This window comes from Vicugna pacos, chromosome 18 (assembly GCF_048564905.1).
Source record: "Vicugna pacos chromosome 18, VicPac4, whole genome shotgun sequence".
In the NCBI taxonomy this organism is placed as follows: Eukaryota; Metazoa; Chordata; class Mammalia; order Artiodactyla; family Camelidae; genus Vicugna; species Vicugna pacos.
This window is the reverse complement of record NC_133004.1, coordinates 34,572,251-34,599,194: the sequence shown is the minus strand read 5'-3', so window position 1 is coordinate 34,599,194 and position 26,944 is coordinate 34,572,251. Positions and strand designations below refer to the sequence as shown.

Genomic DNA, 26,944 nt, shown 5'->3' with positions numbered 1-26,944 from the left:
TGTGCCATAGTAGTAATGACATAAATACAAATACACAGGGGAAACAAAGAAGGCTGGGAAGGAAAGACAAGAAAACTTGTGGGATCAGAAAACATGTACAGACATGTACACATTTTTTAATAATACTGACTCTTGAGATGAGAATGGATCAGTTTAACAGTTTCTTAATATGCCTGGTCTCAACTATCCTTAGACAGATGTCTTAAACAAAATTCTCCTGCTCAAAGACCAGAAATTTGGGGAAGAAAGAAGAAAAAGGTTTGCCTGAGGTTCAGCACAGCCTCAGAAGACCACGCACATCAACTTGAATATGAGACGGAGTGTGGCCAGGGTTTGAAGAATCATGTACCTCTATGCTACTTAGAACAACAAAAAGAAAAGGGCTTCACATCCTTCTGTAACATGGTTAATACACGGGAAGATGCTGCTTGTGTGAAAGAGGAGAAGGAGGGTAAAACCACACATTATTTTTTAAATTTATATATATATATATATATATATATATATATTTTATATAAAATACACACAATCACATTATAATGTATACAGTCAGCACTCAGTATCTGCAGGGGGTTGGTTCTAGGACCCTTGCAGATATCAGAATCTTCAGATGCTCAAGTCTCATGTACAAAATGGCACAGTACTTATAATACCTAATACACTGTAAATACTACATAAATAGTTATAAATACAATGTAAATGTTAAGCAAACAGTTGCTGTGCAAGGCAAATTTAAATTTTCCTTTTTAAAACTCTCTGGAATTTTTTTTCCAAATAATTTCGATTCGTGATTGGTTGAATCTGTGGGTGCAGAACTGGAGGATATGGAAGGACTACTGCATGATGGACATACAGTCAAAGGGATACCATAAGTTCATCTCTTGAAAAGCCACAGGAAGAGAAAGCTGAGAAGGGCAAAACGCAAATACAAAGGAGACTAAGAGCACTGGCAGCTTTTGAGCCAAAAAAACTGTAAGTAAATACTCAATAGCAGAAAAAAATATCCTGTCTAGAGGATAAAAAAAAGCACCAGTATTTACATGTCAGAAAAGCAAAGCAGCAATATGGAGTGACATTTCTCCATCCTTTGGAGGTGGGGAGAGAACATAAGAGGTAAGGTTCTACCAGCATTTTGAACAGAACAGCTTTCACAGTGTGAAAGTGGCCTGTGCCCTTGAGGACCAGAATACAGAAAGTCACAACACGGGAACGCAAGGAAAAGGGGAAAAAGGAGAACAGTAGTAACAAGAAGATGGTCACAAGGGAGATAGAATGTAAAAAGCTAAAGACAAAACCAAGATAAATAAAAGAGAAGAAATAAACAGTAAGATTTCTAGAGGAAGAAAGTTCTGACCACAAAGTCATAAGGCCACGCTCTCTCCTTTCCACGCAGGAGATCTACACTGAGAAGCCTACTGCCAGCACCACGAGGTGAGTGAGAGCTAGCCCATCTACATAAGAATAAATAGATGTCAGAGGAACAATGTGATACAAATCAATAAATAGAAGGTTATGTTACAGCCAACACCAGGGTGCATACACAGACGCCAACCACCTAAGCAGCACGTCCACTTGGATATCCAAGGATATTAACAACAACAACAAAAAAATTCTGGCAAAGTTCCCTCAGGCAAAAGCCTCTCCATCATCCTGCAGCAGCACAGACAGACAGAATCACCTGGACGCAGTGTGCAGAGATGGTGTGAGAAGGATATCTCAATATAGACAAAGCACGTCCACAAAGCCATAGAGATACAGTAAGTTTGAAAGGAATAATACAACTCTAAAATCAGGAAGTCCTATAGGTCCATTTCTCCAGAAATATTATTGTAACAATTCATAAGTTCACGTCCCAAATATTAAATACTGAAGGTTCCCTTCCTGTCCAAATGCATATACTTTGTAGTCAAGGAATGTTCAGACTGTCTTTAACTCACCAATTAACCTCCCTGTGCCCAAGCCTGGCTCTGCAAAAAACCACACACACACACACACACACACACAAATAACAGAAAAACAAAACCAGACTCATTAGAAAGTGACTCAGTCCCTGAAGTCAGCCTATAGAGCTTCCTCCCTATAAAGCTCGTTAGTGACAAGACGTGCCTGAGGGTACAGCACTTCGCCTCACGTCTGACTCGGAAGAAGGTGAATCGGGAATGACAGCAACATGAGCCTGGAAGAAGGGCATCTGGTACCTGCTACACAGACACAAAAATGCCAAAACTTAACCCTTCATCCAAAATCCTTACTTATCTAATTTGCATAATTTACCAAACAATACATTAACGAACGCAGAGTCAAAGGTGTACCTGAAACCATCTCTTGAGCCATCCCCACTGCAATGACACATAGATACAATGAAAAATGAAAATTAAATAGATAAAGCTGGCTAAAAATTTGCAGTGAAGCAGCCTGGTGACCAGGAATTGGACCTAGCTGCCTGTTAAGAGCACACATGTGAGCAAAACCAACCACCTACTCAAGAGGAGCCTGCAAACAATTCCTGAAAATGTGTGGAAATGTAACATTTTACAAAGACAGCCAACAGAATCTACAAAATAGGAGATAAATTTTAGTCAAAGAAAATTAAAGTGATAGAACAAGCAACTTTAAACCAAAGACATGACTTCATAAAGATGGCAACTTCCCCAAATTAAACTATAAATTCAATGTGATTCTGATCAATATCCCAAAGTTACGTATGTGTGCGCGCTCATGTGTGTGTGTCTGAGTGAAAGCTGACAAAATGATTCTAAATAAATATGAAAATGTATCAAGGGGCTAAGAATAAGCAAGACAATTCTAAAGAAGAAAGAGGAGTCTTTTGCGCTGAATATCAAGTCTTATTATAATGCTGTAGTAACTTAGTGTGGTAATGTGACAAGATAGAAAAATTAACCAATATAACACAGTAGAAAGTTCAGAAATAGCCATGAAAACTTGATTACAACAGGGAACCACTACAAATCATGGGGCAGAGGATGAATTATTCAACAGCTGATGCTGCTTCAATTATCCATACAGGAGGAAAGAACCCGTCCCACACCCTTAGAAAAGTATAGATAGATACACACACATATGTGTTCATGTGTGTATCTTTATACACACAGAAAGAGATCTTAAGTCTTTAATAAAAAGCATTTGGAAGTCAATGAAAGTCACAAACATCTCAAAAAGAAAAAAATAGTAATGAACCAAAAACAGTACAACCTTTCCGTTATAAAATAAGGACTAGAAATATAACGTACAACATGATAAATATAATTAACACTACTGTATGTTATATATGAAAGTTGTTAAGTGAGCAAATCCTAAGAGTTCTCATCACACGGAAAAAATATATTTTCTTCTATTTCTTTAATTTTGTATCTATATGAGACAATGGATGTTCACTAAGCTTATTGTGGTGACCATTTCATGATGTTTACAAGCCGATCACCGGTTCTTTGCTTGCAAAATTCCACCACTTGTAGATTTATTCCTGTATGTGTTTTCCTTAACTGTAAACATTTAAATGAGAATGTACAGGGATTCTGAATCAATACTATTGGAAATGTCAGAAAAAAGAGCTATAGGTATTAGTGAGAGACAAAAAGGTTAGGAAATAAAAGATAGAGCAGAGGAGGTTTTTGGATTACAGTTAATGAGTAATAACTAAAAAGACAAACACAGGCCATAAAAATGCACTTTAGAACCTATTAGGACACAGGAAATTCTAATTTCGCTAAATTCTGGTGACGTCTGGTATAAAGCTACCTTGGGCGGGGCACTGCAGGGAGCTAACTGTATGTGTTAAGGGGCACTTATTAAAATATGATAAACTAAATAGGTTAAATAAAATTTATCCCCAGGCTTTTCATTTTAAGCTTCAAATTCTCAGGTTTCTTGAACTACAGCGGAACCTGAAAGTCAACAATTTAGTCACGGGTCAGATAGGAAAGAAAAAACAAATGCTTTACTCACTATGCACAAACACAGAACAAAATAAATTTAAAATGATCATGTGGTTGCTGTAAGGGAGTCTGAAATGTTACTGCAAGCAAGGAACAGAGAAGGAGAAATTAATGGAATAGTATCCATTACCAATTAAAGACTCTTACAATGTTATTAATATTCTCTGTATTCAATATGATTTCCTTTGTCCTTTTATTTAATGAACATAAAAAGGCTTTCACTGATTCACTCTAATTCCCAACTTCAAACTAAATTTTCTTTCAAATGCTAAATTAGATTCTTGAAACATGACTTTTCCTACTACAGAGAATTTTTAGAAGATAATCTTTACTTTTGGTAAAGACACAACTGGGTTCAAAACGCAGCTGCACTAAATGGGAACACCTAAAAGATGGGCAGGAGGGGATTTTGTGCACTTCTCTACTTCCCTCTTAGAGATTATGGGGAGTAAGCTCTGGAAAATAAGATAGTCTCCAGCCTTCCTCCTATCCTTGTAGAAGTTGATAATTATGTTTAATTTGGCGAACTTTCTGAGGACTTCAAGCCAGGAGGCAGCCTCTTAGAAGCTCCAAGGGACTGCACTTAAGAGGTAAAAAAGAGGAGCCAGGATATACAGTTTTTACAACAAAGACCAGGTAGTCAGAACATTAAAAGTTTACTGCTAATTTTAAAAAAATAATAGACCTCTGAAGTTAATGGATTTGGTGCTTTTCTGTGTATGGGAAGATGCAAGAGTCTGCGCTCACTGAAATCATTTCTTTGATAAGCACCTTAGGTATCTAGGGCCAGTATCCTGTTCTTTCCTATCCTGAGTCCCCTCGGGTACACTCTTGCGGTACTGCAGTGGCTGAGGGCTTGGCAGCCAGTAGCCCACCAGTTTTGTTTGTCTCCATCCTGAGTTCCCTAAGGGCTCACCACCAAAGGCGGCTGTAGTGGCTTGATGGCTGCAAACATCCTTTGCTTACTGATATGGCAGGCAACATTTTTCATCCATGCATGTCCTCAGCGCCTACAACCTACCACTCCCAGAAACTGGCAACCAGGAGTCCAAAAAGTAATCACTGCTTTGCCCCCAGGGAAGATGAGGAAGATGCACTTGAATTGTAATGGGTTGTAAATACACAAATAATACATCCAGAGGGAACTCTAATGCGAAAAGATACCTGCACCCCAATTTTCACAGCAGCACTATATACAATAGCCAAGACATGGAAGCAACCTAAATGTCCATCGGCAGAGGACTGGATAAAGAAGTTGTGGTATATTTATACATGGAATACTACTCGGCCATAAAAAAGAATAAAATAATGCCATTTGCAGCAACATGGATTGACCTAGAAATTGTCATTCTAAGTGAAGTAAGTCAGAAAGAGAAAGAAAAATACTATATCATATCACTCATATGTGGTATCTGAAAAAAAAAAGGACACTATGAACTCATCTACAAAACAGAAACAGACTCGCAGACTTAGTAAACAATCTCATGGTCACCAGGGAAAGGGGGTAGAAAGAGATATATTTGGGAACTTGAGATTTACAAATGTTAGCCACTATATATAAAAATGGATTTACAAAAATACACAAACAGACCTACAACTGAAGGATTATCCAGTGTCTTCGGTGTCTACCAGATTATTTTCAAAGTACATAAAGTCAAAGGATGATAATTTTCCATCATGAACCAGGAAGAGGAAAAAACAGAAATGCTCTTTGTGGCAATATAAAATGGAAGCTTCCTTCAATCACTGGACCAGGTCAGGGTCTCCCAATATCTTGAGATGCATGCCGTCCATGAGCTGGGAGGAAGATGACTGACATGTCCCCTTGAGGTTTTTAATACAGGCAGACAACGGTTTTTTGATTTGGGTTTTTTTCGTTTGTTTTACAAACTCCAAAGCTAGAAGGTATCTCATCAGAGACTCTAAAGCTACAGGAGATAAAGCTAATAAACTCCAAGGGCTGCTCAGATTCTATTCTATATGATTCTAAAAATCTATATGATTTTTAACACGTTTAACAGCAAAACGCCTTTTTTCCCCACTGTATGGATGGGTGAAGTGAAGGCGCCAATGGCTACTATAAACGGTATTTACTTCAGTCCAATATCTCAGACTATGAGGGAGCTAAAGGCATAATTCTTTTATTCTTATGAAGTGGCGAATGAGTTTCTGCCACATATACCAGCTTCTTCTGGGCCACGTCAAAGGAGCAAGTTATCGTCACGTTGCCTTAAGTCACTGAGAACTCATAGTTTCCAATATCTTCATTTCCCAAAGACACTAGTAAGGGTCTTCAAATGTCAACTTGAGAAAGCGCTTCCTTCTTTCTGGTTTCAATAAGTGAAAGAAATTAGCTTCTGACCATTTTTTTAACACCCCTTTTCTCCAAACTCTTTTCATAAGTCAAACACAATGATTCTCATAAAAAGGTTCAATTCTAATCTCCAAAATAGCAATACCTAAGCCAAAATTAAAAAAAAAAAAAGACTTGAGATGCATGGCCATGAATGATTCCACGTGGGAGAAATGAGAGAGGAGGAAATCTTTGAGATGACAGGAAAAAGTGTCCACGGTCTCTTAGCGACATGGGGGGCTGCTGGCTTCCCTTATATCCATTTTGTGGCAGTGGATCTTTGATAAACACGAGAAGTTTCCTTCAATACTATTTGAAATGTTCAAGTAAATATCACTAAAAACAAATTAAAAGTGATGGTCATTTCTGAAAATGTCTGTTCAAACCACCTGGGTACTCCTCTCCCACTCTTTGCAAGATGAAAATCCGTATCTATGCACACTAGGACAAATACACCTACCTCTCAAACCCTGGCAAGTGACCTTAGTTCCAACTTGCCGTCCAGGACTTGTTTTAAAAAATCTTATTAAATTACAGTGTGCTGAGTGAGTATAACACATAGATCACGGTAACTCAAGAATCCTGACACTGATAAAACCATTACTCTAGAAATCAGAAATAAAACATAGCCCTCTCTGAGATACACTGAAAGATCAACTATCTCTCACATCTTCCTCTCTGCCTGCATGTTCACGTTCAGGCCCCCTCCACTTCAAACCAAGCAACAGACAACACCCCCAAACACATCAGAGTCTTCTTCTGTCTCCCTTCTATGATGCCATTTGTTTTCTGTCTTTACAAGCACTATGCTATCTGCCTTCCATCTCATCTCCACCAAACCCTTGAGATTACTTGGATAATGGGCATCAGTAGTAACCTTCCGTACATCCAATACCTGAATTTAATGCTTCGCTTGTTGATGTATATTACTAGTCACCTACCAATACCCATTCACCTCTTCTTCCTTATAAGCAGAATATCTGAACTATTTGGGGACAACAGTATACTCAGCTGAAAGATAACTTTGTCCAGCCTCCCTCAGCGGGATGTGGCTAAGGGACTAAGCTCTGGCCAAGAAGATGTAAAAGGAAGAGTTACACAAAATATCTTAAAAGGAAGGAGATGTGCCCTTCTTATACCCATCCTTGTAAAGCATGCTCAAAATGAAGGCTGGAATGCTAACATGATGGCTGGAGCTCTAGCAAGCATTTTGGACCATGAAGTAAGCTTCAGAATGAAAGTCATATGCTGAATGTCAAAGAGGAACCTGGGTCTCTGATGATAACATGAAACCACTGAAAAGGAAAAACTCTCTCTCCTACATTTCTCCTTTACTTTCACCCTGCTACCACATTTAACAACACTTCCCACACCAGAGGTGTGGGTTTTCTCCCCTTACCAATCAAGTATGTGACACCAGCTGGGTATCCTCCAATTCAACTCAATTCTGACACTATCTACCTGGAGACAGCATCAGGTCCCAGAGGTTAAGGGTTCAGTCTCACAAGACTGCCCCACCCCACTTCAGTTGCTAACTGCAAGGTCAGGTTGTTACCTGTGCTTCTGACTGATCAGCTATAAATCCGCAATTCCCATGACCTCTTCAGTTTCAATTAATTTTCTAGAACAGTTCACGGAACTCAGGAAAACAGTTTACTTACTACATACCAGTTTACTATAAAAGGATATGATAAACAATACAGACGGACATCCAGATAGAAAAGAGGAGTAGGGCAAGGTATGTGGGAAGGGGTGAGGGGCTTCCATATTGTCTCCAGGCACCACTCTCCCAGCACTTCCAGTGTTCATCAGCCCAGAAGCTCCCTGAACCCTGGACTTTGGGGAAATTTTACAGAGGCTTCATCATGTAACCATGATTGATCATTAACTCCTTCCTAGAGGATATGAGATAGGGCTGAAAGTTCCAAGCTTCTAAGCATGGTTTGGTCTTTCTGGTGACCAGTCCCCACCCACAAGACCACCAAGAGTCACCTCATCAGAAGACACTGCTGTCACCCAGGAAGTTCCAAGGATTTAGGAACTCTGTCAGGAAGCAGAGTCAAAAACCAGTATTAGAATAAAAGATGCTCTTATTGCTCATATTATCGCTTAGGAAAGTACAAGCATTTTAGGAGATCTGTGCCAGGAACTGGTGACAGAGACCAATGCATACATTTTCTATTATCTCACAGCCACGATGTCAGCCCTTGGTTCACCTGTATTTGGGCTTCTGTGACATTAGAAGGAAAAGCATTTCTAACTTGATTATCTCACTCACTACTTGGGGATCTCTGCTATATGTAGTTAATCCGAATCCCAAGTGACACAATTCACCTTTGGTTCAGTTCTGGATATTATTTAGCAGTATTCTGACTTTCACTATGTTACAAATGCCTGTAATTGCAGTCTTGATACCCTTTCATCTAAGGAACATTTAAAAGTCACTCTTCTGAATCACCAAATAGTTGGGCTTTGACTGTTTAAACTTTGTTGGCCTTATGGCATTGTGTCCTGTGGCCTATAAATGGTACATCTTTATTTATCTATTTGTTTTCTGTCTCTCTTATCAGAGAACAGGCAGCTTATGTGCCTTATTCACTGTTGCCCAGTGCCTAAAAGAATCGTTACCAAATATTAAGCACTCAATAAATATTTGTTGAATGAATGAATGAATGAATGAATGCAGTTTCTGCAATTAGATCTTTTAAAGTTTATGGCCTAGAATATTAAATTTTATGTGCACATAAGAGGGAATCATAATAAAAATACAAGAGAACATTTATAAATATTAGAGGAAGGCATCCCACCATTATCAGTAAATAATAGAGCAAGAGGATGGAAAAACATTTACGTTACAATAAAGCTGATTGGTATGATTATATATAATATGATTATGACAATGTATCCAAAAATCAAATTTATGCCTAAATAAGAACTATAAAGATAATAAAAGAGAATATAAGTAGGCCTTCCCTGAACACTATAAACTTTAAAAAGGCAATTTAAAATATAGAGGGCAGCAGAAAGACATCCAGAAAAAACGACCATAGAAAACACACACCCAGTACATTTCAAGAACCATCATAATCACTAGTTAACTAAAATGATGAAACGACAGTAACACAGGCATCTCCCAGTTAAAAGGAGTAATCTGTTCCTGAAACCTAACAGGGTGCATAAAAAATGCTAAGTAAAGCATCTTTCCCATTATTTTAAATGGGAAAAGTTAAAATGTGTTACACATCAACTCAAAGCCTCCAAAGACTTTCTTAAAAATGAAGCTAAAACAGAGTAAAACGCCCACAAATGTAGCAACTATTGTGTTAGTCTGTAAAATGTGTAAAACACCACTTCCTGATTTAAAAACTGAAAACAAACAAGGTGAAATTAGCAGCAACTGCTCAGAACAGGAAAGGGCCTCTCTCAGTGCCAGCCCTGTGGAGAAGCCCACCTCCCTCAGCGGACAGGATGGGGTTTTCAAATCGCCTGCACCTGACTCTGATGATCTACCAATTATATTTGGAATGCCAGTCAAGACTTTTCCTGCATACTGTTTTGCTTTAAATGCTATATTAAGTTTTGGAAAATAAACAGAGCTGTCGCCCTAGTAAATATCAATCCAAAACACTGTCCTGAAAGACTTCCATGCTGTATGTTTGCGTATTAAAAACAAAAGGTGTTCTACTGGGAAACCAACAACCAACTGATAGGGAGATGGTCTGCAGAGTGTGCCTGTATTTGGAAAAGATGTCTCCTCCTCTATCTTACTTCAGCGGATCTGATCATATGAATCAGAGATCAGAGGGTAGGTAAAACCCTATTAACTTGTGGATAACTAGATCTTTAAAACCATTTCTCATTTTTTGAGCTGTAGTGTGTCAGTATTATTCACTGTTATTCAAGCCACAATCTATTCAGGGCTGGCCTTAATACACAGCGAGCTTCATATAAAAGATATCTTCTCAGATGGAATAAAAGCTTTGGCCCTGAAAATCATCCACCCAAAATGTAACTCCTCTGTGTACTTGGTTGTTTAGGCTTTCAAGATCTAGAAATTTCTCCTGGATAAATTATCCACTGCTATCTTAATGATCAATATAAAATTACAGCAAATTTTAAAGATAAAATATAAGTTGTTCCTCTCTTATATTTTGTATATTTTTAATAAAAACTGGAAAACATGTTAAAATATCACCCACAACCTCACAGTTATAAAACTATTATGAGTGTTTTTGTTCAGTATAGTTTTTAGGTCAAAAAAGTAATTAGTACACATTTTCAGCTTCAAATGACTAATCGAGTGTTTTCAGAACCATAGAATTATTTTGACAGACTTTTTAAAAAAAACTCTGCTGTGTGTTAGGCACTACTGATCTATGGATAGCTAGACCTTTAAGACCATCTCTCATTTTTTGCGTAGTATAGATCTGCTTTCGTTTTTTAACCACGGTTGAGAAACCTCCTTCCCAACTCTGACCCCTGTGTCTCTCCTTACCTTGTACATACTCCCACCCCAGCACTTGTCACCATGTGCTGGAACTGCTTATTTGTCTACAGGCAGACCTCAGATACTGTAGGCTTACTTCCAGACCACCGCAGTAAAGCGAGAATCACAATAAGGCGAGTCACGTGAAGTTTTTGGTTTCTCAGTGCAGATAAAAGTTATGTTTACACTGTACTATAGTCGATTGAGTGTGCCATAGCATCGTGTTGAAAAAAAACGTACATCCTTTAATTAAAAAATACTTTATTGCTAAAAATGCTAATCATCATCGGGGCCTTCAGCTAGCTGTAGTAGTAACATCAAAGATCACTGATCACAAATCTTCCTAACAAATACAGTAGTAATGAAAAAGTATCAAATACTGCTAGAATTACCAAGACGTGACACAGAAACACGAAGTGAGCAACTGCTGTTGGGAAAATGGTGCTGATAGATTTGCTCAACACAGGGTGGCCATAAACCTTCAATTTGGAAAAAACACAGTATCTGCAGAAAAGTGAAGTTCAGTGAAGCGGGGTCTGCCTGCGTCTGTCCCCGGGAGATCGCAATTCCTCCAGGGCTCGGACCACATCCTAGCTGTAATTCTATCTGGACGGGACCTAGCACAGGACTCAAAACATAGTTAGCTCGAAGTAAGAGCTGGCTTAAATGAATGCAGTAAGAACAAAGCCTCCACAGTGGTGAGAATCATGGGTAACCAAAAATTATTCTATTTACTTGTGTTACATTATTTAACCCCACAACACAATCTGGAGGACTAGGAACCACTTTAATCCCGCTTAATTGGTGAGGAAGCAAAGGCTTTTACAGAGTTCAGTAGTTTAGCCAACGTCACAGAGCTGATACAGCGCTGCCACGGTGGAGCCACCTACCCCGCCTTCGCTCGCTTTCTGGGACTGGAAAGACCCCCATAAGGTTCTGGCCAAATGCTTTCACTAAACACTAACTACAAAAACTACCACTGCCTGAAAGCTTCTAAAGGATGAAAGACAAACAAACAAAACAACTGGAGATGGAGTATGAAAGAGAAGTCAATGTTGCTTAGAAACACAGTATCAAATGTGATCAAGTAACACATTTAAGATGACTAATTACTAGTGTAAGTCTTGAGAAATTATGTGTTGGTTAGAATATTTAGGAAAAACAAAAATATGTAATGTTGATGAAATAAGAGCTCAGGATGAAAATGTTTGTACATGAGACAATTAACATAACCCACTTCTAACCGCTGTGGCCTGACTTCCATCACATCTCCGCTCTCTGCTAGCAGCTTTTCAGTTTCTATACTTCCTCCTCTGCCTTAACTCAAGCTTTCGTAGTGACTTAATACTAGAAAGAAGAAGAAGAACATAAGACAGTTTTTACAATTGTTTTCCCTAGAAAAAAATTACCTTCTTGGGGCCGCTTCTGATGGCTATCCTTTTAAAAACTAACACTGAAAAGGCACAAAGAGGGCAACAACCAAGGATCTCTCTCCACCTCTAGACGCTCAAGTCAAAAAGAATTCAAATGTCTGGATGTATCATAATTAATTAATTGGTTCTCTACTGATACTTAGTTTGCTTCCAAACTCTTGCTATTATAAATGAGATCACAATGAATAAGCTTGTATATATTTTACTTTATGTGGATGGATAGGGTAGATTACTCGATATGAGTCGCTCAGTCAGAAGGCATACTCACTTTTTATTTTAATAGCATAAAAGTGCCCTTCAAAGATAAGACTGTACCAATTTACACTCTCACCAGAGGTGTATGAGAGTACTTGTTTCCTCACTGATTTTTTTTAATCTATATTTAAAGGCCACCTGTATTTCATTTTCCATTAAGGGTCTGTACCTTTGGCTTATTTTTCTGTTGTTTTATTGGTCTTCTCTTAATGACTGGCAGCAGCATTTTTATTAAGTTTAAAATACTTTACTACTTTTTAAATTTAGTAGTAACTATATTCACTTTATTAGCTTTATTTTAAAAGTTAATTTAAAACTTTTTTTCAGAACTATACCTAGCCCAAAACACACCATTACATAACTGAGAAAAATTCAAAGAAAGAAACAAGAGGCTTGACTCTTAGTATTCTTACAAGGTCTGAAGGCAGAAAGCAAAAGATCTTTTTCCTGTCACATTAATAGATCATGAAGTAAAATGATGATTCACAAAAAATATAATCCTAAGAGGGAAACAAACTTTCGTTATCATATGGTAACCATTACTGTTTCTAATGTTCTGGGACTTACACTTATTAATTGTAGATACTGTAAAATATATGTAGATATACTTTATATATGTAAATAAAACAGAGATGCCATACATCTGAGCATACATCTGTATACACATTTGCGTACGTATGTGTCTATCTACACTTGCTTCAAGTATTACAAATATCTGTTCCATTTTAAAATTCGAGATAAAAAAGGATCTATAAATGCATACGAAGTAAGGCAGCAGGGAAGATTACATACTGCAAATACTTGTACCAAAACTCTTTTCAGAGCCTCCCTCTTGCACTGAATTTTTCCTGCCTAGAAAGAGTTCCAGAGTTTAAAAACAAAAAAGTCATTTCTGGTCTTGAGAATAAACATTCAAAGCAGAGAGACCAGGTAAACTCAGAATGCTTTAAAATGTACATATCCAAGATAAATATAAATGTAGGTCAGTGTTTTCACTAAGTAATTTTTATTTAAAAGAATATGTATTTTTAAAACTCAGGACATATAAAGTCATGGTATATAGATTATAAATAGAGTATAAATTTTCATTAAACCATTTTGGAGAGTTATAAATAAGTATCATTTATTAAACTTACTCTGTTCTACAGGCTGTTCCAGGAAGCACTTTCCGTAAGTCATTTAATCCTCAAATGCTATGAGGTGAGTGCTCTTCATCCCCATTTTACAGATGAAGGAACTGAAGCACAGGGATGCTGCCCGAGATCACAAAGCTCCACAAGGTGGACCCAGTATTCAAACACAGGCAGCGTGGCCCTGGAGCCGGGCTCTTCAGTCAGAATGCTGTCATAAGAGTGCAGTAGGCCATGTGTTTATCTTCCCCACTGTCTTAGTAGCATTATCGATGCTAAGAATCAGGATCAGACCTTGAACAGGGTTCACCATAGCAAGAACAGCCAACTGTCCAACGAATAACCTCTTCCACCCTTTACCACCGTGAACATGTGCTACAGCACTGGCCCACTGGAGAGCATCCCCAAACAGAGCCAGCTGCATGTAGATCACGCCTGCCAGGGTATCTGACTGAGCTGGTCAGAGTAGTACCCTGTCCTTGAGTCTCCATTTCTATACTCTCATGGCTTTTGATTCTGGCTAAGGACAACCACAAGCATCTGACCCTATCCTTCTCCAACTTCCTTGATCACTTTAAAGTGAGACTCGACAGCTGGAGACCAGACAAAGCCCTTGCTTTAGAAGGTCTACCAATGTGTGGATGGATGTAGGATGATCTGCCAGCAGTACCTAGAGATTCTCCAAAATCACTGGATGTCCTTGACTGCCCAGGAAGGTTCCATCCCCTGTTGGGCACCACACAGATGTCTTGGCTAAATACTGTACATTTCCGAGGGTCCGTATGAATGGGGAGCCACAGCTGGTTGAGTGTAGCCCAAACCAGGAGGCCTGCAGAATCCAGGACAGACAAACACAGAAGGGTATTGAAGGGAATGACCATGCCCTGGCCTAGAAGATGACACGGGATTTTATTTGCCACTCTCTCAGGTTTAGAAGGCTACACATGCTCTAGAAATCAAGCCTCACGAAAGCCAATGCTCCACAGAACAGGGTGCCAGTGCAGAGGCTGGCCCGGAACACCCTACTCTTCTCTGTGACAGGCAGCGCTGGCAGAGCAAGCCCTCAGCCAGGGAGGCCGCTGCCCAGCGCCCTTCTGAGAAAGCCACTTCAGCCACTCAGTAAGAGCACAAGACCTGTTCCAGATCAGCAGCTGTCTCCCGGGTCTTGGTCTAAACGTGATCCTCAATACTCTGCAATCAAGAGGAAGAGGTGCCTGGGGTGAGAGCTGGACAAGGACAAGGTCCTTTCCAGCAGTGGCTGTGACGTCTCTTTAAAGGAGCACTTACTCGGCACCACAGTATGCGGGGGATAAAAGGCCCTTCTGACTGCATGCTGGTGCAGGGGGAGCTCTGAGGATTCCTCTCATAGGGCCGCCTCAAGGATTTTCTTTTAAGGTCTCCATTCAGACCTCCAGACATACAAATCTATCCAGTGGGGAAGGTGATGTTCAGCCATGTAGATAGATTAAGTCACCCAGCAAATCCTCCCAGAGGCCTTACTTAAACCGGCAACACAGCGCTGACTCCCTCCCACTCCTACTCAGTTTGAACCCCTTTTTTATGGGTTTGGGAGCATTTCACCCAGTGGGAACAGCAAAGAGCTCTTCACCATCTCCTGTTAGGTAAGACCATCAAACATAGTCTTTGAAAAGGTCAGTTAGGAATGTTCTATAATTCTCCCCTTAGAAAAGAATGAAGAAAAAGTCTGAGTCTCAGAAGACAGTAACCACAAATAAGGAGTGAAGGGCAAGAGAGCAGGAAGGCGGAGGCCTTGCCTAGGAGAACCGTCGGTTCTAGCACGTTTCTTTCTAGAAAGTGGTGGAGGAAGGATTTCGCTTGAACCAACCAACTCTCAACCAAAAGATCTTTAGGAAAATAAAACGGGAAAACTTGCAATTTTTTCCAATCAGTAAGATATACTCATTTCAGCAATCAATCATTTTAAGTTTTGCATGCTGACCTCACTTTATTATATTGCTATATTGTATATCAACCTATATTTCATCAAATTATAAAGACCACTGTCACAGTCTTCATAGTTCATCAGGTAGCACTTTAAATTACACATTATTATAATGATTAAATCCAAAACCATTTTCTTCCCATGTGAAACAAAAGACAATTTATAATTTAAGAGATTATATCCATCAGATGAAAGAATAGGAAAATATACATAAATATTTTTATAAGCCAGAAGGAGTGGGCGAGGACTTTTGAAGCGTGTCACTAGAGGCAGAATTCACACAAAGACGACTAGATCTTGAAGGAAAAAGCTGGAAGACTTAGACTACCAGATTTCAAAATTTAAAATTACCCCCAACCCTGCTACCTTCTACCGCATATAAAAATTAATGTGAGAGTGACATCACCAAGATGGGGGCACAGGTGCTTCCTGACTTCACCCCCTCTCACAAGAAGAACAATCAAGCACTATTCTCAGTGAGAATTCTCAAACACAGGGCTGAGGCTGAAGGCCCTCCCGCACCACCAGGGCCCGGACAGACTGCACTGGGAGGGAAGAGGAGGGGCTGCCTGTAGACCACGCCGCCCCTTCCCCAGGCCAGGGTGGCACCACACAGAGGGGTCTCCCCTGGGTTTCCAGCTCCTCCAGTGGACCCAGGGAGGAAGGCTCTGTTTTTCTTCCGAGTCTTCCATGGTAGGAACGTTAAATAATTTGTTATATAGTCATATACAGGAAAAATGAATGCACTGTTACATATAACACCATGGAGAAATCTCAAACATGATACTGAGCAAAAAAAAAAAAAAAAGTCAAAACAAAAGTAAATGTGAAAGTTCTAGAATAGACAAGATTAATCTATGGTGACAGAAGCTGACACAGTTGTTCATGATCTATTTTTTTAAGTACAGTCGTAAAAATACATACAATCCCATTTTACAACCAACTATCTACTAGACATCACTCGATGCCTTGACATGAATCCAAGAGGCAACATGTTCATATTTCCCTGACAAACTCAGGCAGAAGCCACATCTGGAGAAAACCTGTTTACTAGGAAACTTCCTGGGATGGCGGGGAGCCAACCAGCTTGCAGACACTGGCTCTGGAAAACATCACTGGAGAGACCAAGCACAGTGATCTTGGTCTGAATTCAAAAGTGGCTAAAGCCAGAGGGGAGGGTATAGCTCAGTGGTAGAGTTCATGCTGCACATGCACAAGGTCCTAGGTTCAATCCCCAGTACCTCCATTAAAATAACTAAATAAAAACCTAATTATCTCCCCCACCAAAAAGAATAAAAAATAAATAAAAAATGTTTTTAGAAAGTGGCTAAAGCCAAAATATCCTCTTAGCCAAGCAGAGGAGGGGGAAAGGGCAGTAAATCCAGGCTGGATGGAATCGACACCCAGGGAGATCCAAGCCTACGGAGGGGCTCACACAGGTTAGATGAAGGTAAAGGGCAAAATAAAGCTTAAGATAACAGTCAGAAACAGATACCCAGACCACAGCCAGATGGACCAGGGCTCAAGAGCAGACGTTGGCATCATTGATGAGAGGCGGAAATAAACAGCAGGGGCATTTGTAAGAATGATGGAGAAGAGATTAGCTCATCCGAAAAGGGAGGGAGGGAAGAAGATAACGCTATTTCACTGACTCTAAGATGCTCTAGATTGTAAGACACACAATTATTTTATGCACCATTATTTTATGTCTCTCCTTTATGAAAGTAATAATGCTACCAATTAAATATGACATGCCACCGCTGGCTGCATCTGACTTTAGAAATGTTAAAAAATGAAAAAAAAAAAAAGTAAAAGGTGCATGTTGCAACAAAGCTCCCTCTCGTGTAGGCTCAGGACAGGAAGCTGATTTACAGTCAGGCCCCCACGGTGTAAAGAAGCACATCGGAACACACTCTGGCTAGACCGTGACCCAGGCCGACAGGCAGGCAAGGAAAACCCCAGTCTTCCCTCTCGTGTGTCTGCTTTACTAGTCGCACACAACACTCACTTCTGACACTTCTGGTCACCAGATGTATGCAGGATGTTCCCCCAGCAAGCAATTCTCTGTAACATCAGCTGAACTGAACTCAATTCTGACACCACACACTGCTTGAGATGACAGTCCCAAGGCCAGGCTGTCACATGTGCTTCTGACTGATGGGCTCCAAACCAAAGGTTCCCATAACTCCTTCCTCAGGTTCAATTAACTTGCTGGAGCAGCTCACAAATCTCAGGAAAGCACTTAACATTTACCAGTTTATTAAAGCACACGGGTGAACAGCCAGATGAGGAAATACGTAAGGCCAGGTCTTGGGAGGGCCCCGAGCACAGGAGCCTTTGTCCCCATGGAGTTGGGTCGCATCACCCTCCTGAAATGTAGATGTGTTCACCAACTTGGAAGCTCCCCAAACCCTAGTGGGGTTTTTATAGAGGCTTCCTCTGATAGGCAAGATCAATTATCACCTCCATTTCCAGCCCCCTCCTCTCTCTAGACAGGAGTGTGTGAGAGGCTGAAAATTCCAATCTCCTAGGTATGGCTTAGTCTCTCTGGTGACCAGCCCCCATGCAGCAGTCATCCAGGAGCCCACTCAGAGTTGCCTTATAGAATGAAAGATGCTCCTAGTCCTCTTATCAGTAAGGAAATCACAAGGGTTTTAGGAGCTCTGGGCCAGGAACTGGGGGCAGAGACCAGTATTTATATATATTTTCTATTGTCTCACACTGTTACTGATGAAAAACCAGGCTGTCTTTAATCTGAAGATCATAGAGCAATTTTAATAACATGAAAAAATGTTTATGACCCGGTGTTAACAACAACAAAAAGCAACATATAAAACTGAATTCTATATGCAAAATAAAACACACACCCCTTCCCCAAAGGATGAAATAGAAGTACTACTTGAAAATGTCAGAAGTAGTAGTTTCAAGGTCCTGGAATTAACTTCTTTCCTTGCTCCTTTAAATTTCTCTTTACTTTCCCCAAATTTCTATAATTGATATGTAGTATATTTATAATCAGAGATATAACGTCAAATGTTAAATATTTGTTTTTTAAAATCTGCTGGTTGTGGGCCACATGGATACATTGGTTTATTTAAATATTAGATACAGATCTACCTCATTAATGTACAATAACCTTTCTTAACAGTAGAACAGAATTACTCCAATAACATCAGGTCAGTACCTGCTCACATCCAAAGAAAGAGGACTAATGTTCACTTTAAATATCCAAGAATGTGTAATGCAGGGGTTATTCTTGTCTTTCAACATGAGGTTTCAAGAATATCAATATTATCACTCAAACATGGAAAAGGATTAATTACTTCAATTTCCTACTGGATCTTCAACCTGGCACAATAATGTACCAACACATCTGGTCACACTGCTGATAAAAGTCTTTTGTTAAAGGTAGGCAGTGCCATCTTGTACAAGATGGATTTCTCTCTCTCTCTCTCTCTCTTTTTTTTTTTTTGAAAAAGGACTATTTGACAAGCAGCTGTCAATTACAGCAATTGAAGCTAACACCTTTCATGCTGTGTTATCTGGACAGAATTGCCTTTTAGTCCCACATACTCAAGTACCAATATATTTCTCCCCTCATATTTGAAAAGGAACACTTTGGCAAAGGATAAAAATCTTCAAATGTAAATATTATACTTGCCAAGAGTTTAAAAAAAAATATGCTACTTTCTTCTCCTTTGGGTGGCACTAGCTCATAAATAGGCTGAAAAGTTTGTGAAAAATCAAATTTCTTTTGTTCATAAAGTTTAAGAAATTCTTTCTCTTCAAATATCTTTCCTTGCTCAGTTATACTAAAAGCTGAAACAAGTAACAGAAGATAACAGTATGGATGTTCTAATTAAAAAAATCTCAAATAACACTTCTAATTTCGTTTTCATTTAAAAACTCAAATGATATGATTATAGCAATCATATATTTGACCCTAGCTATGAAGTACAATTGCAACATAAATGCTTTATTTTCTAGCATTAAACAGCAGTAAAACAGACCTTTCTTGATAGCATTTCATGTACCAGTAATGCCAGATATTCACAAGGAAATAGCATAGCTTGAGGTAATTTACAGAAAACTTTTAATTTTGACAGCAGTTTCCTGCCACAGATCTTTCTTAAATGACAACATAAACAATACAAGAGTGAGAAACATAAGCTAATTGCTACAAAATGCTTACAAAGCAACTGCCTTAATCTGCGGGCAGATAGTTCAAATAGCCCAAGGAAACATTTCCAGCTAGAGTTATGTGGACACAATAATGAAGCTGTATGCAGGGAGCTCATGGGTTAGAAAACACTGCAGAACTTTAAGTTACTGCATTCCTATCAATGGGTCAACCCAGAATACTCACAATTGAATTGGATATCCAAAGGCTTATACCTTCAAGATAAGAATCCATTTTGTGGGAAATTTTGGCCAAAAGGGAAAAAAGAAGCTATTAAGCCACTCTGCTAATGCTGACTTCTCACCTTCCACACTCTGACTCAGAAGATGGTCTAGATAACAATCTCATGTGTGTGTGATACTGCCGGCTTCTGCTGTTTACTTCCATCTAAAGCCACTCGGATTTTTATGCTGTGTATCTCCTGTCTCAGCAGCAGGTGAAGATGACACAGCTGGAGGTGAAGTCTAGAGACAAAGGGAATTTAGGACCCAAGAAGCATCCGACTTGCTAGCTTCATAACAATCCAAGACAGATCAGAAACCAATGCCTACAATGCATGTCTTCAATGTTAACCACCAAAAAAGGCAATGATTTAGCTTCTCGAGCATAAAGCTGGGGTAGGAGGGGAGGTATGTAATCAGCTGAGAAGTCAAGAAAACGTACACAGTACATCTTACCACTACAGAGCTCTGGTGAAGTCTTTACTCATTCATTCTCGTAATCAAATACCATAAAAATGTGCTGTGTTAGACAGAATTCAGACATGAGTAAGGAATCCAGTTGGGGAGACAGAAGCTAGAATAAAACAGAGGAAATAAAGTGTACTTACAGACACAAAACCTGGGAAGGGAGGAAGGGGCAGTGATTTGGAACTGGAAGAGGCTTCACAGTAGAGGTAATGATGAAGCTGAGACTGGAAGTTTGCATAGCACTTCTACAAGTCAAGGAAAAGGAAAGAAAAGACAGTCCAGGCTGTGAGGAGGTAACCAAGGACTTGGAAGAAGTGCCGGCACACTTGCAGAAATGGCCAGACAGGCAGGGATGTACAGCATTCCCGGGGAACATGGCGAACGGCAAGTCTGGAAATGTCCACAGTAGCCAGACGGCGATGGGGAAGGAGAGCAAAAGCACGTGCCAGGCAAAGCGGGGAGGGAAAGCCACTGACTCCCATACCTGGCTGCTCAGCCAAAGACGCCCACGATGTTTAAAACGCAGATTCTCAAATCCCACTAGGAGTAGGAAACCGTAATGTTTTAAGCTCTTATCATGATTCTCAATATCAGTTAGGTTTGGCTAGAGCACGAGGAATGGCAGGGCAGAAGCCAAGAGAACAGAAAGGGGGAAATGGCTACAAGAGAAGAAAAGGGGCAGAACTAACAGGAAACACAGCTCCTGACGTTGAGGCTGATGCAAAAGAAGAACCGGAAGGTTGCTTTGGGTCCAAAAGAACAGGAAGACTTAAGAAAGGGGCAAATGTTTGCAAGAAAAGACTTTAAATCTGGACATTTTGGAGTTGAGTTCTCTACTGGGTAGGAAATTTGGTTCTAGAAATTCAGGAAAATTGACTTCATATTTAAACATATACTACTTGCTGACACTTCCTCTAGGGCTGCTGTGTACTGGTCATCAACTGGGTTTTATTAATTAGCTTTGGGAGTGTGTCTCTCTCTCCCTAAACACTTGAAGGACATACAATACATACAAGGCGAGTGCTACAAACTTAAGGGGAACTCAGTAAATATTTATTGAATAATAAAAGTGGAAGTCTAAAAAACTATCGAAGATTTTAGTCTTTTTTTTTTAAAGAAAAAAAAAATCTCTCTTTACTCTCTTTTTTTTTTCTTCTTTTAAAGATGTCATAATTCTTACCTTTGCTGCCAAGGCTTTTAAACTGTCGAGGAATCTTTGCCAGAAGTCCTTGAAGAGCGGGCGGTCAATTTTCTTCAGGCTCTCTTTGGTGCTGGCATCCACACTGACATATAGCTGGGTAACTGGTTTGAGGTTCCTTGGTGATTTAGATGTTTAAACACACACACACACACACAACAACAACAACAACAGAAAAAGGAAATTATACCTAAGTCAGGCTTTCCATGACGTTGAATTTACAATCTGTAACAGACGTGGTGATTAAACATTTCACTGGGTCTAGAGGCTTCTACTTCTCCCAGAAGATTGAGAAAATGATTTTAATGTGACAGAATGGGATGTCAGCCGGTTATTTTTCAAAATGACTGGACACCATCTCTAATAAGCTGAAAACATTCAATTTCTTAAAATCGGCCCCTCTTCAAACACTTGGTTTCAGTGGAAAATAAACAGAACAAGACCAAGCTCTAGGCCTGGCCCCATCAGCTCGGCACAGTCAGCGGGGGCTCTCAGACCAGAGTCAGCCCATCAGCTCTGCCATTTGAGACTGACACGGGGTCTGCGCGGAGGGTCCACTTTCCACCATCAAAGTTTTCTAAGGAACGGGAACAACCCAGAGAGCTCCAGTCTTCTCTGCAGGGTGCACAGCGACACCAACGCTTCACTTACGCCTCTGAGAGCAGGAGTGGGTTTAAGCCAAGCCTTGCGTGGGCAAACCATGACCGATGGTGGGAGCCTTAAGCCAATGCAGAGCTAGAACAAGAGCAGCGAAACACTTAGAAAAGAGCGCCGCCCACAGGAAGAACGCCCGGTGCAGACTCTTACTGTCCTTTTCCTTCTTCACCCGTATCCAGGAGAACCACTCATTCTCCACTCCTCTCAGTTCTCGGTGTCATCATCTCCCCGACTCCCTGCCGGTTGTTTTAAGCCCAGATTGTACTTTCCCCAAAGCCTCTCTGTTCCCCCATCAAATGGGTCTCATAATTCACTCTCTTCAATAAACTTTCAAATAGAAAGACGCGCCCCTTAATAATCCTCTGACCAAATCCTCCCACTGTTAATTTTCTGTAACTATTTCACAATTTGTGTTTACCCCTAGAGTGTTATTTATCCATCTTTTTGTTTCAAAGTCACGCATTTTTAAAAACTGACACATAATTCACATGCCATAAAACTCACCATCTAAGTGGCTTATGTGCTTTTTATATCTATCAGAATCCGCCTTATCAGTCCTTGAGTGGAAGACCTTGAAGGACAGGAAGTCTCTTTCTTTTCATCCAGCCACACAGGTCGACACTTGAAGCCACCTTTCAGTGGCTACTGCTGACTTCAGCTGACAGAACTTCTTAGGGAATGCAGCCCAGGCAAATGCTTGTACTGATCTGGCTTCTTGACACACGGAATTATGAAAAGGGCCTGAGCCCAAAGTTGTTCAAAGCAAGAGAAGCTCTGACCAAAGTTAGGAAAGAATGATTAAAACACTGGCAGGCTCTCATTGCTTTAATCCCTCTCCAATAACGAAATATAAAGAGAATCCTTAAAGGTTCAATAATGCGTCACTACTGAGAAAAGGTCATCAATTACTGAGAACGCAAAACACGAGCACCCTGCAAGGGCAGCGCTCCGCCTCCCCACCCTTGTGCTGGGGGCCCGTTTTAATCACAGACGAGCTACATTACCTGGACTTCATGTTTTACAAAAATAAAAAAGATCTTCATTAAGAAGATGGCTACTGCTGGCCATCACTGTCCGATACTTACAGGACTTGGTCATAAAGCTGCCCGGCGCAAAATGGGCACTGGCTGCCCTTCTCACTACGCCTCCTGACTGCTTAAGATTATGAATGGTAAACTCCAAAGGCCATAGTTGTTTTGCAAACCTCCATTATTTGCAAAAGAAGGAAGCCCTGGGCACTGACAGTAGCAATAAGGAATTTTTGTCAGTACTAAATGTCTGAGGTGCTATAACCAAGGAGTTTTCCAGATCTTTTGCCAGGGAGCAGAGGAAGAGTGGTGGTATATGGTAGACTACAAACAGAGCCATAAATTCTCCCCCTCCCTGTACCCAAGTCCCCTTGTTCTGTAGCTTTTGAGTGTCCCCTCACTGATGCCAGGCTTGGCCATGTGACTTGCTTTGGCCAAGGGGAAGTGAGCAAATGTGTCACCAGCGGAGGCTTGAATGATGCCTGTGCATCATTGTTTATCCTTTCTTGATGCTCTTTGAGACCCTGCCACCATGTGACCAACTAGAGATGAGCCAGAGGTGAAGAGGCTACAAGAATAGAGGCCCCCATTGTCCCAGGCAAGGCTATCATCATAAACCAGCCAGCCCAGCGGGTCCACCAACTACCTAGACACATGAACAACACGAAGGCCAGTGGAGCCAGTCTAGATGAAAAGGCTTCCCGGCCGATCTGCAGAATTATGAGCGAAGTAAGTGGCTGTTAGTTTGAGTGGCTCAGTTCTCAGGCGAGTGGTTACAGGGAAAGGTAACTGACGCGTGCTACGGTGCATCAGCTGTACACCCGTCAAAAATGCCGTTACACAAGCACTTGCTTCGGTGGGGCTGAGAGGGCTTTCCTCACGGGAAAGGGCTTTCGTCGCTCAGCCACCACCAGCTCTGTCATTAACACGAAGTGTCCTAGCGTTCTTGCCAGTCTTATTCATCAGCCTCTGTGTTGACAAAACAAAAACATAAAGCCATCGAGAGTGTAACAGCTTTCTTGTTTGCCTGAGGTGTTTGCTCCTGTCATCCATAAATCCTCCAGGACCCTCACTGTGAAAACTCCCTTCGGAGGGAGAACTGTCAGCCAAGAGCCATATGCTCTGGAGCCAGAGGGGAGACTGAGAGCCCCTTAAAGAAAAGCTAAATATCTTGTAAAGGCCACCAGCCCGAATGCAGTGCTTGCATGTGGGTCAAGGAAAGACCAGTTGGCAAAGGCAGGATTTTCTTCAAAAGGTACCAGAGTATGGGTTAGATACTGCAGTAATTTAGAAAAGAATTTTTTTTATTTTAAAAGCACACAACTGAGCACCCCAGAGAACATCATTACTCCCTCGTGTATGTTCAACGATAAGAACAGTTGCAAGAGGCTCACCTACTAGCTGAACTGAATGAGCTGACTTGCTGTGTAGAATTAGCAATATAAACGTTAGAGGCAACTTCCAAAATCCATGACCTCTGTGGTCTATTAGTCAATCTATAACCTTGTTTTTCTGAAAGAAACTAGGACACCAGAGACAACTGGTACCTAGACTCCTCCTAATTCACAGAAATAAAACAAAATTACCTGCACGTAAAGAAGCATTTCTCTTTCCATTTTCTCCTGGATCCCTTTCAAGTATGTATTTTCTTTAATTCTCTATAATTTTCCTCAATCCATGATAGCATTCACAAGGAATACCTTGTATTATCAACAATGAGACATCCTCTCTGGTCATCATTTTACTACACACCACTCCTAGAAGATTCAGTTCTTGAATTCAAACTCAGATCTTGAGTTTGCCATGTGCCAGCAGCTATGTACATAGTGTTTACATTGCATCAGGTATTCTGAGTAACCCAGACATGACTTAGAGTGTACGAGAGGATGTGCATAGGTTATACGCAAATATTGTACCATTTTAGAAAAGGGCCTTGAGCATCAGTGGATCTTGGTATCTGCAGATATGAGGGACGACTGCATGCCTTAAATTTGGGACAGACTTTTCTCTGGGTGTGTGTATGTATCCCAGTACCACTCTATCCCAACTTCACCCTCATGAGTCATTTTTGAAAAGTGAAGGATTTTAAACATAACAAAAATGTAAAAATAAAAGGAATGGTGACCCTGTGCAAAATTTACACACTGACTTTTTAAAAATGTTTTCCTTTTACTTCAGTCAAGCACAGATTCAAGCAGCATTATCTCAACAAGCTGGACTACCCACCTGATCTCCACAGGGAATTGTGCATTTGTGACCAGGAAGCTGGAGATTTTACACTCGTGGAGTAGCTTCAAAAACCTGTTGATTTCTGGGTACATGATGGGCTCTCCCACAAGAGACAACGCACAGTGCTTCACTGTCATTCCTTCCTCAAAGCGTTCTTCCTTGACACCTGGTACACCTGGGGAACATGGTGGACAGGAACAAGCTCAGTGAGACACGTGTAGAGGACATCACTTTTATTCTTCTCAAAGTGTTTTAAATTTTTCTTAACCGTTCTCTGATTTTAGAAGGCAGTCATTTTTGATACCAGCCAAATAATATAAAATAAGAGCCAGAGGAGGGAAAAAAAAACTCAAGGGGAAAGTATAGCTCAAGTGGTAGAGCACATGCTTATAGTAAGCATGAGGTCCTGGGTTCAATCCCCAGTACCTCCTCTAAATATAAATAAATAAATAAACCTTAATAACTCGCCCTCAAAAAACCAACCAAACAAAAGCAAAACCAAATAAACAAGCAAAAAATAAACTAAAAAAAAAAAAACGTCTAGAATTATTAAATCAGGAAAAAAAACCCTAGAATTATTAAATAAGCAAGCTCATCCCTGGTTTTAATACTCATTAAGCTACATCAATACAAGCAGGCAAAACTTTGTCAGCTAATTATTTGGAATACAGAACGGATTACTTTCCATAACTTGCTTAGCTATGCATTCTTCAATGTTGGTGTAAGAAAATGAACTCAGTACAGCTACATAAGGAAAAGCTTCTCCCATACTAATCATTTCCCCCGTAGTTCCTCAAGTATTCTGAATTGAGTAAACTGAATGTAGTTGGCCCAAAAGAATAAAGGAGAGAAAAAGAAGAAACCTGCAGGTCTCACCATTGGCTTCACATTGGAATCACCTGGAGAGTCTGGACAAACACTGCTGCCTGGGTCCCCGACAAAGACTCTGTTTAACTGGAGTGGCTGCACGCCGGGGTGATGGGACCTCTAAAAGTTCCCCAGGTGATTCTAATGTGCAGCCAAGATCAAAACCCACTGCAGAAACCAGAGGTCCCTGGACTTGGAAGCACCCTGCAATCGCCTGGGAAGCCTCAACGTTCCAAACGCCCGGCTGCAGCACAGAGCGATGAAGTCGCCATCTCTGGGGAGCAGCACAGGCATCAGGAGTTTGACGCTCCCTCCAGGCGATTCCAATGCACAGACAAGCATGGGAAACCACTGGCACACCCCGCTGGTTCTCGGCCCCACTTAGATGCTGGAATTACCCAAAGAACTTTAGAAAATCCCAATGTCCAGGCAGTGTTCCAGGCCAACCAAACCGCGGTCTCTAGGGATGAGGCTGAGATGTCAGCATTCTTTAAATGGTCCCCATGTGACTCCCGTGTAC

At 40.5% G+C, this 26,944-nt stretch overlaps 1 protein-coding gene and 1 non-coding gene across 3 annotated transcripts in view; one reads left to right on the top strand and one right to left on the bottom strand.

Annotated features, from left to right (window-relative positions):
* The window catches only part of LOC102537787 (S-adenosyl-L-methionine-dependent tRNA 4-demethylwyosine synthase TYW1), a 195,572-nt gene that overhangs the window by 106,177 nt on the left and 62,451 nt on the right, over positions 1 to 26,944 (bottom strand). For both annotated transcript variants that reach the window (XR_012061233.1, XM_006201352.4), the window contains exons 12-13: positions 25,555 to 25,732; positions 21,626 to 21,761 (exon numbers count right to left, since the gene is read on the bottom strand). Coding sequence is in view for 1 of the 2 variants with exons in the window: in XM_006201352.4 (XP_006201414.1) it covers positions 21,626 to 21,761; positions 25,555 to 25,732 (314 nt within the window). In the remaining variant the exon portion in view is untranslated. The remainder of the gene's footprint in view (positions 1 to 21,625; positions 21,762 to 25,554; positions 25,733 to 26,944) is intronic.
* Positions 25,913 to 25,988, top strand: TRNAY-AUA (transfer RNA tyrosine (anticodon AUA)). The gene has a single exon. It is a non-coding gene; the product is annotated as a tRNA-Tyr (tRNA).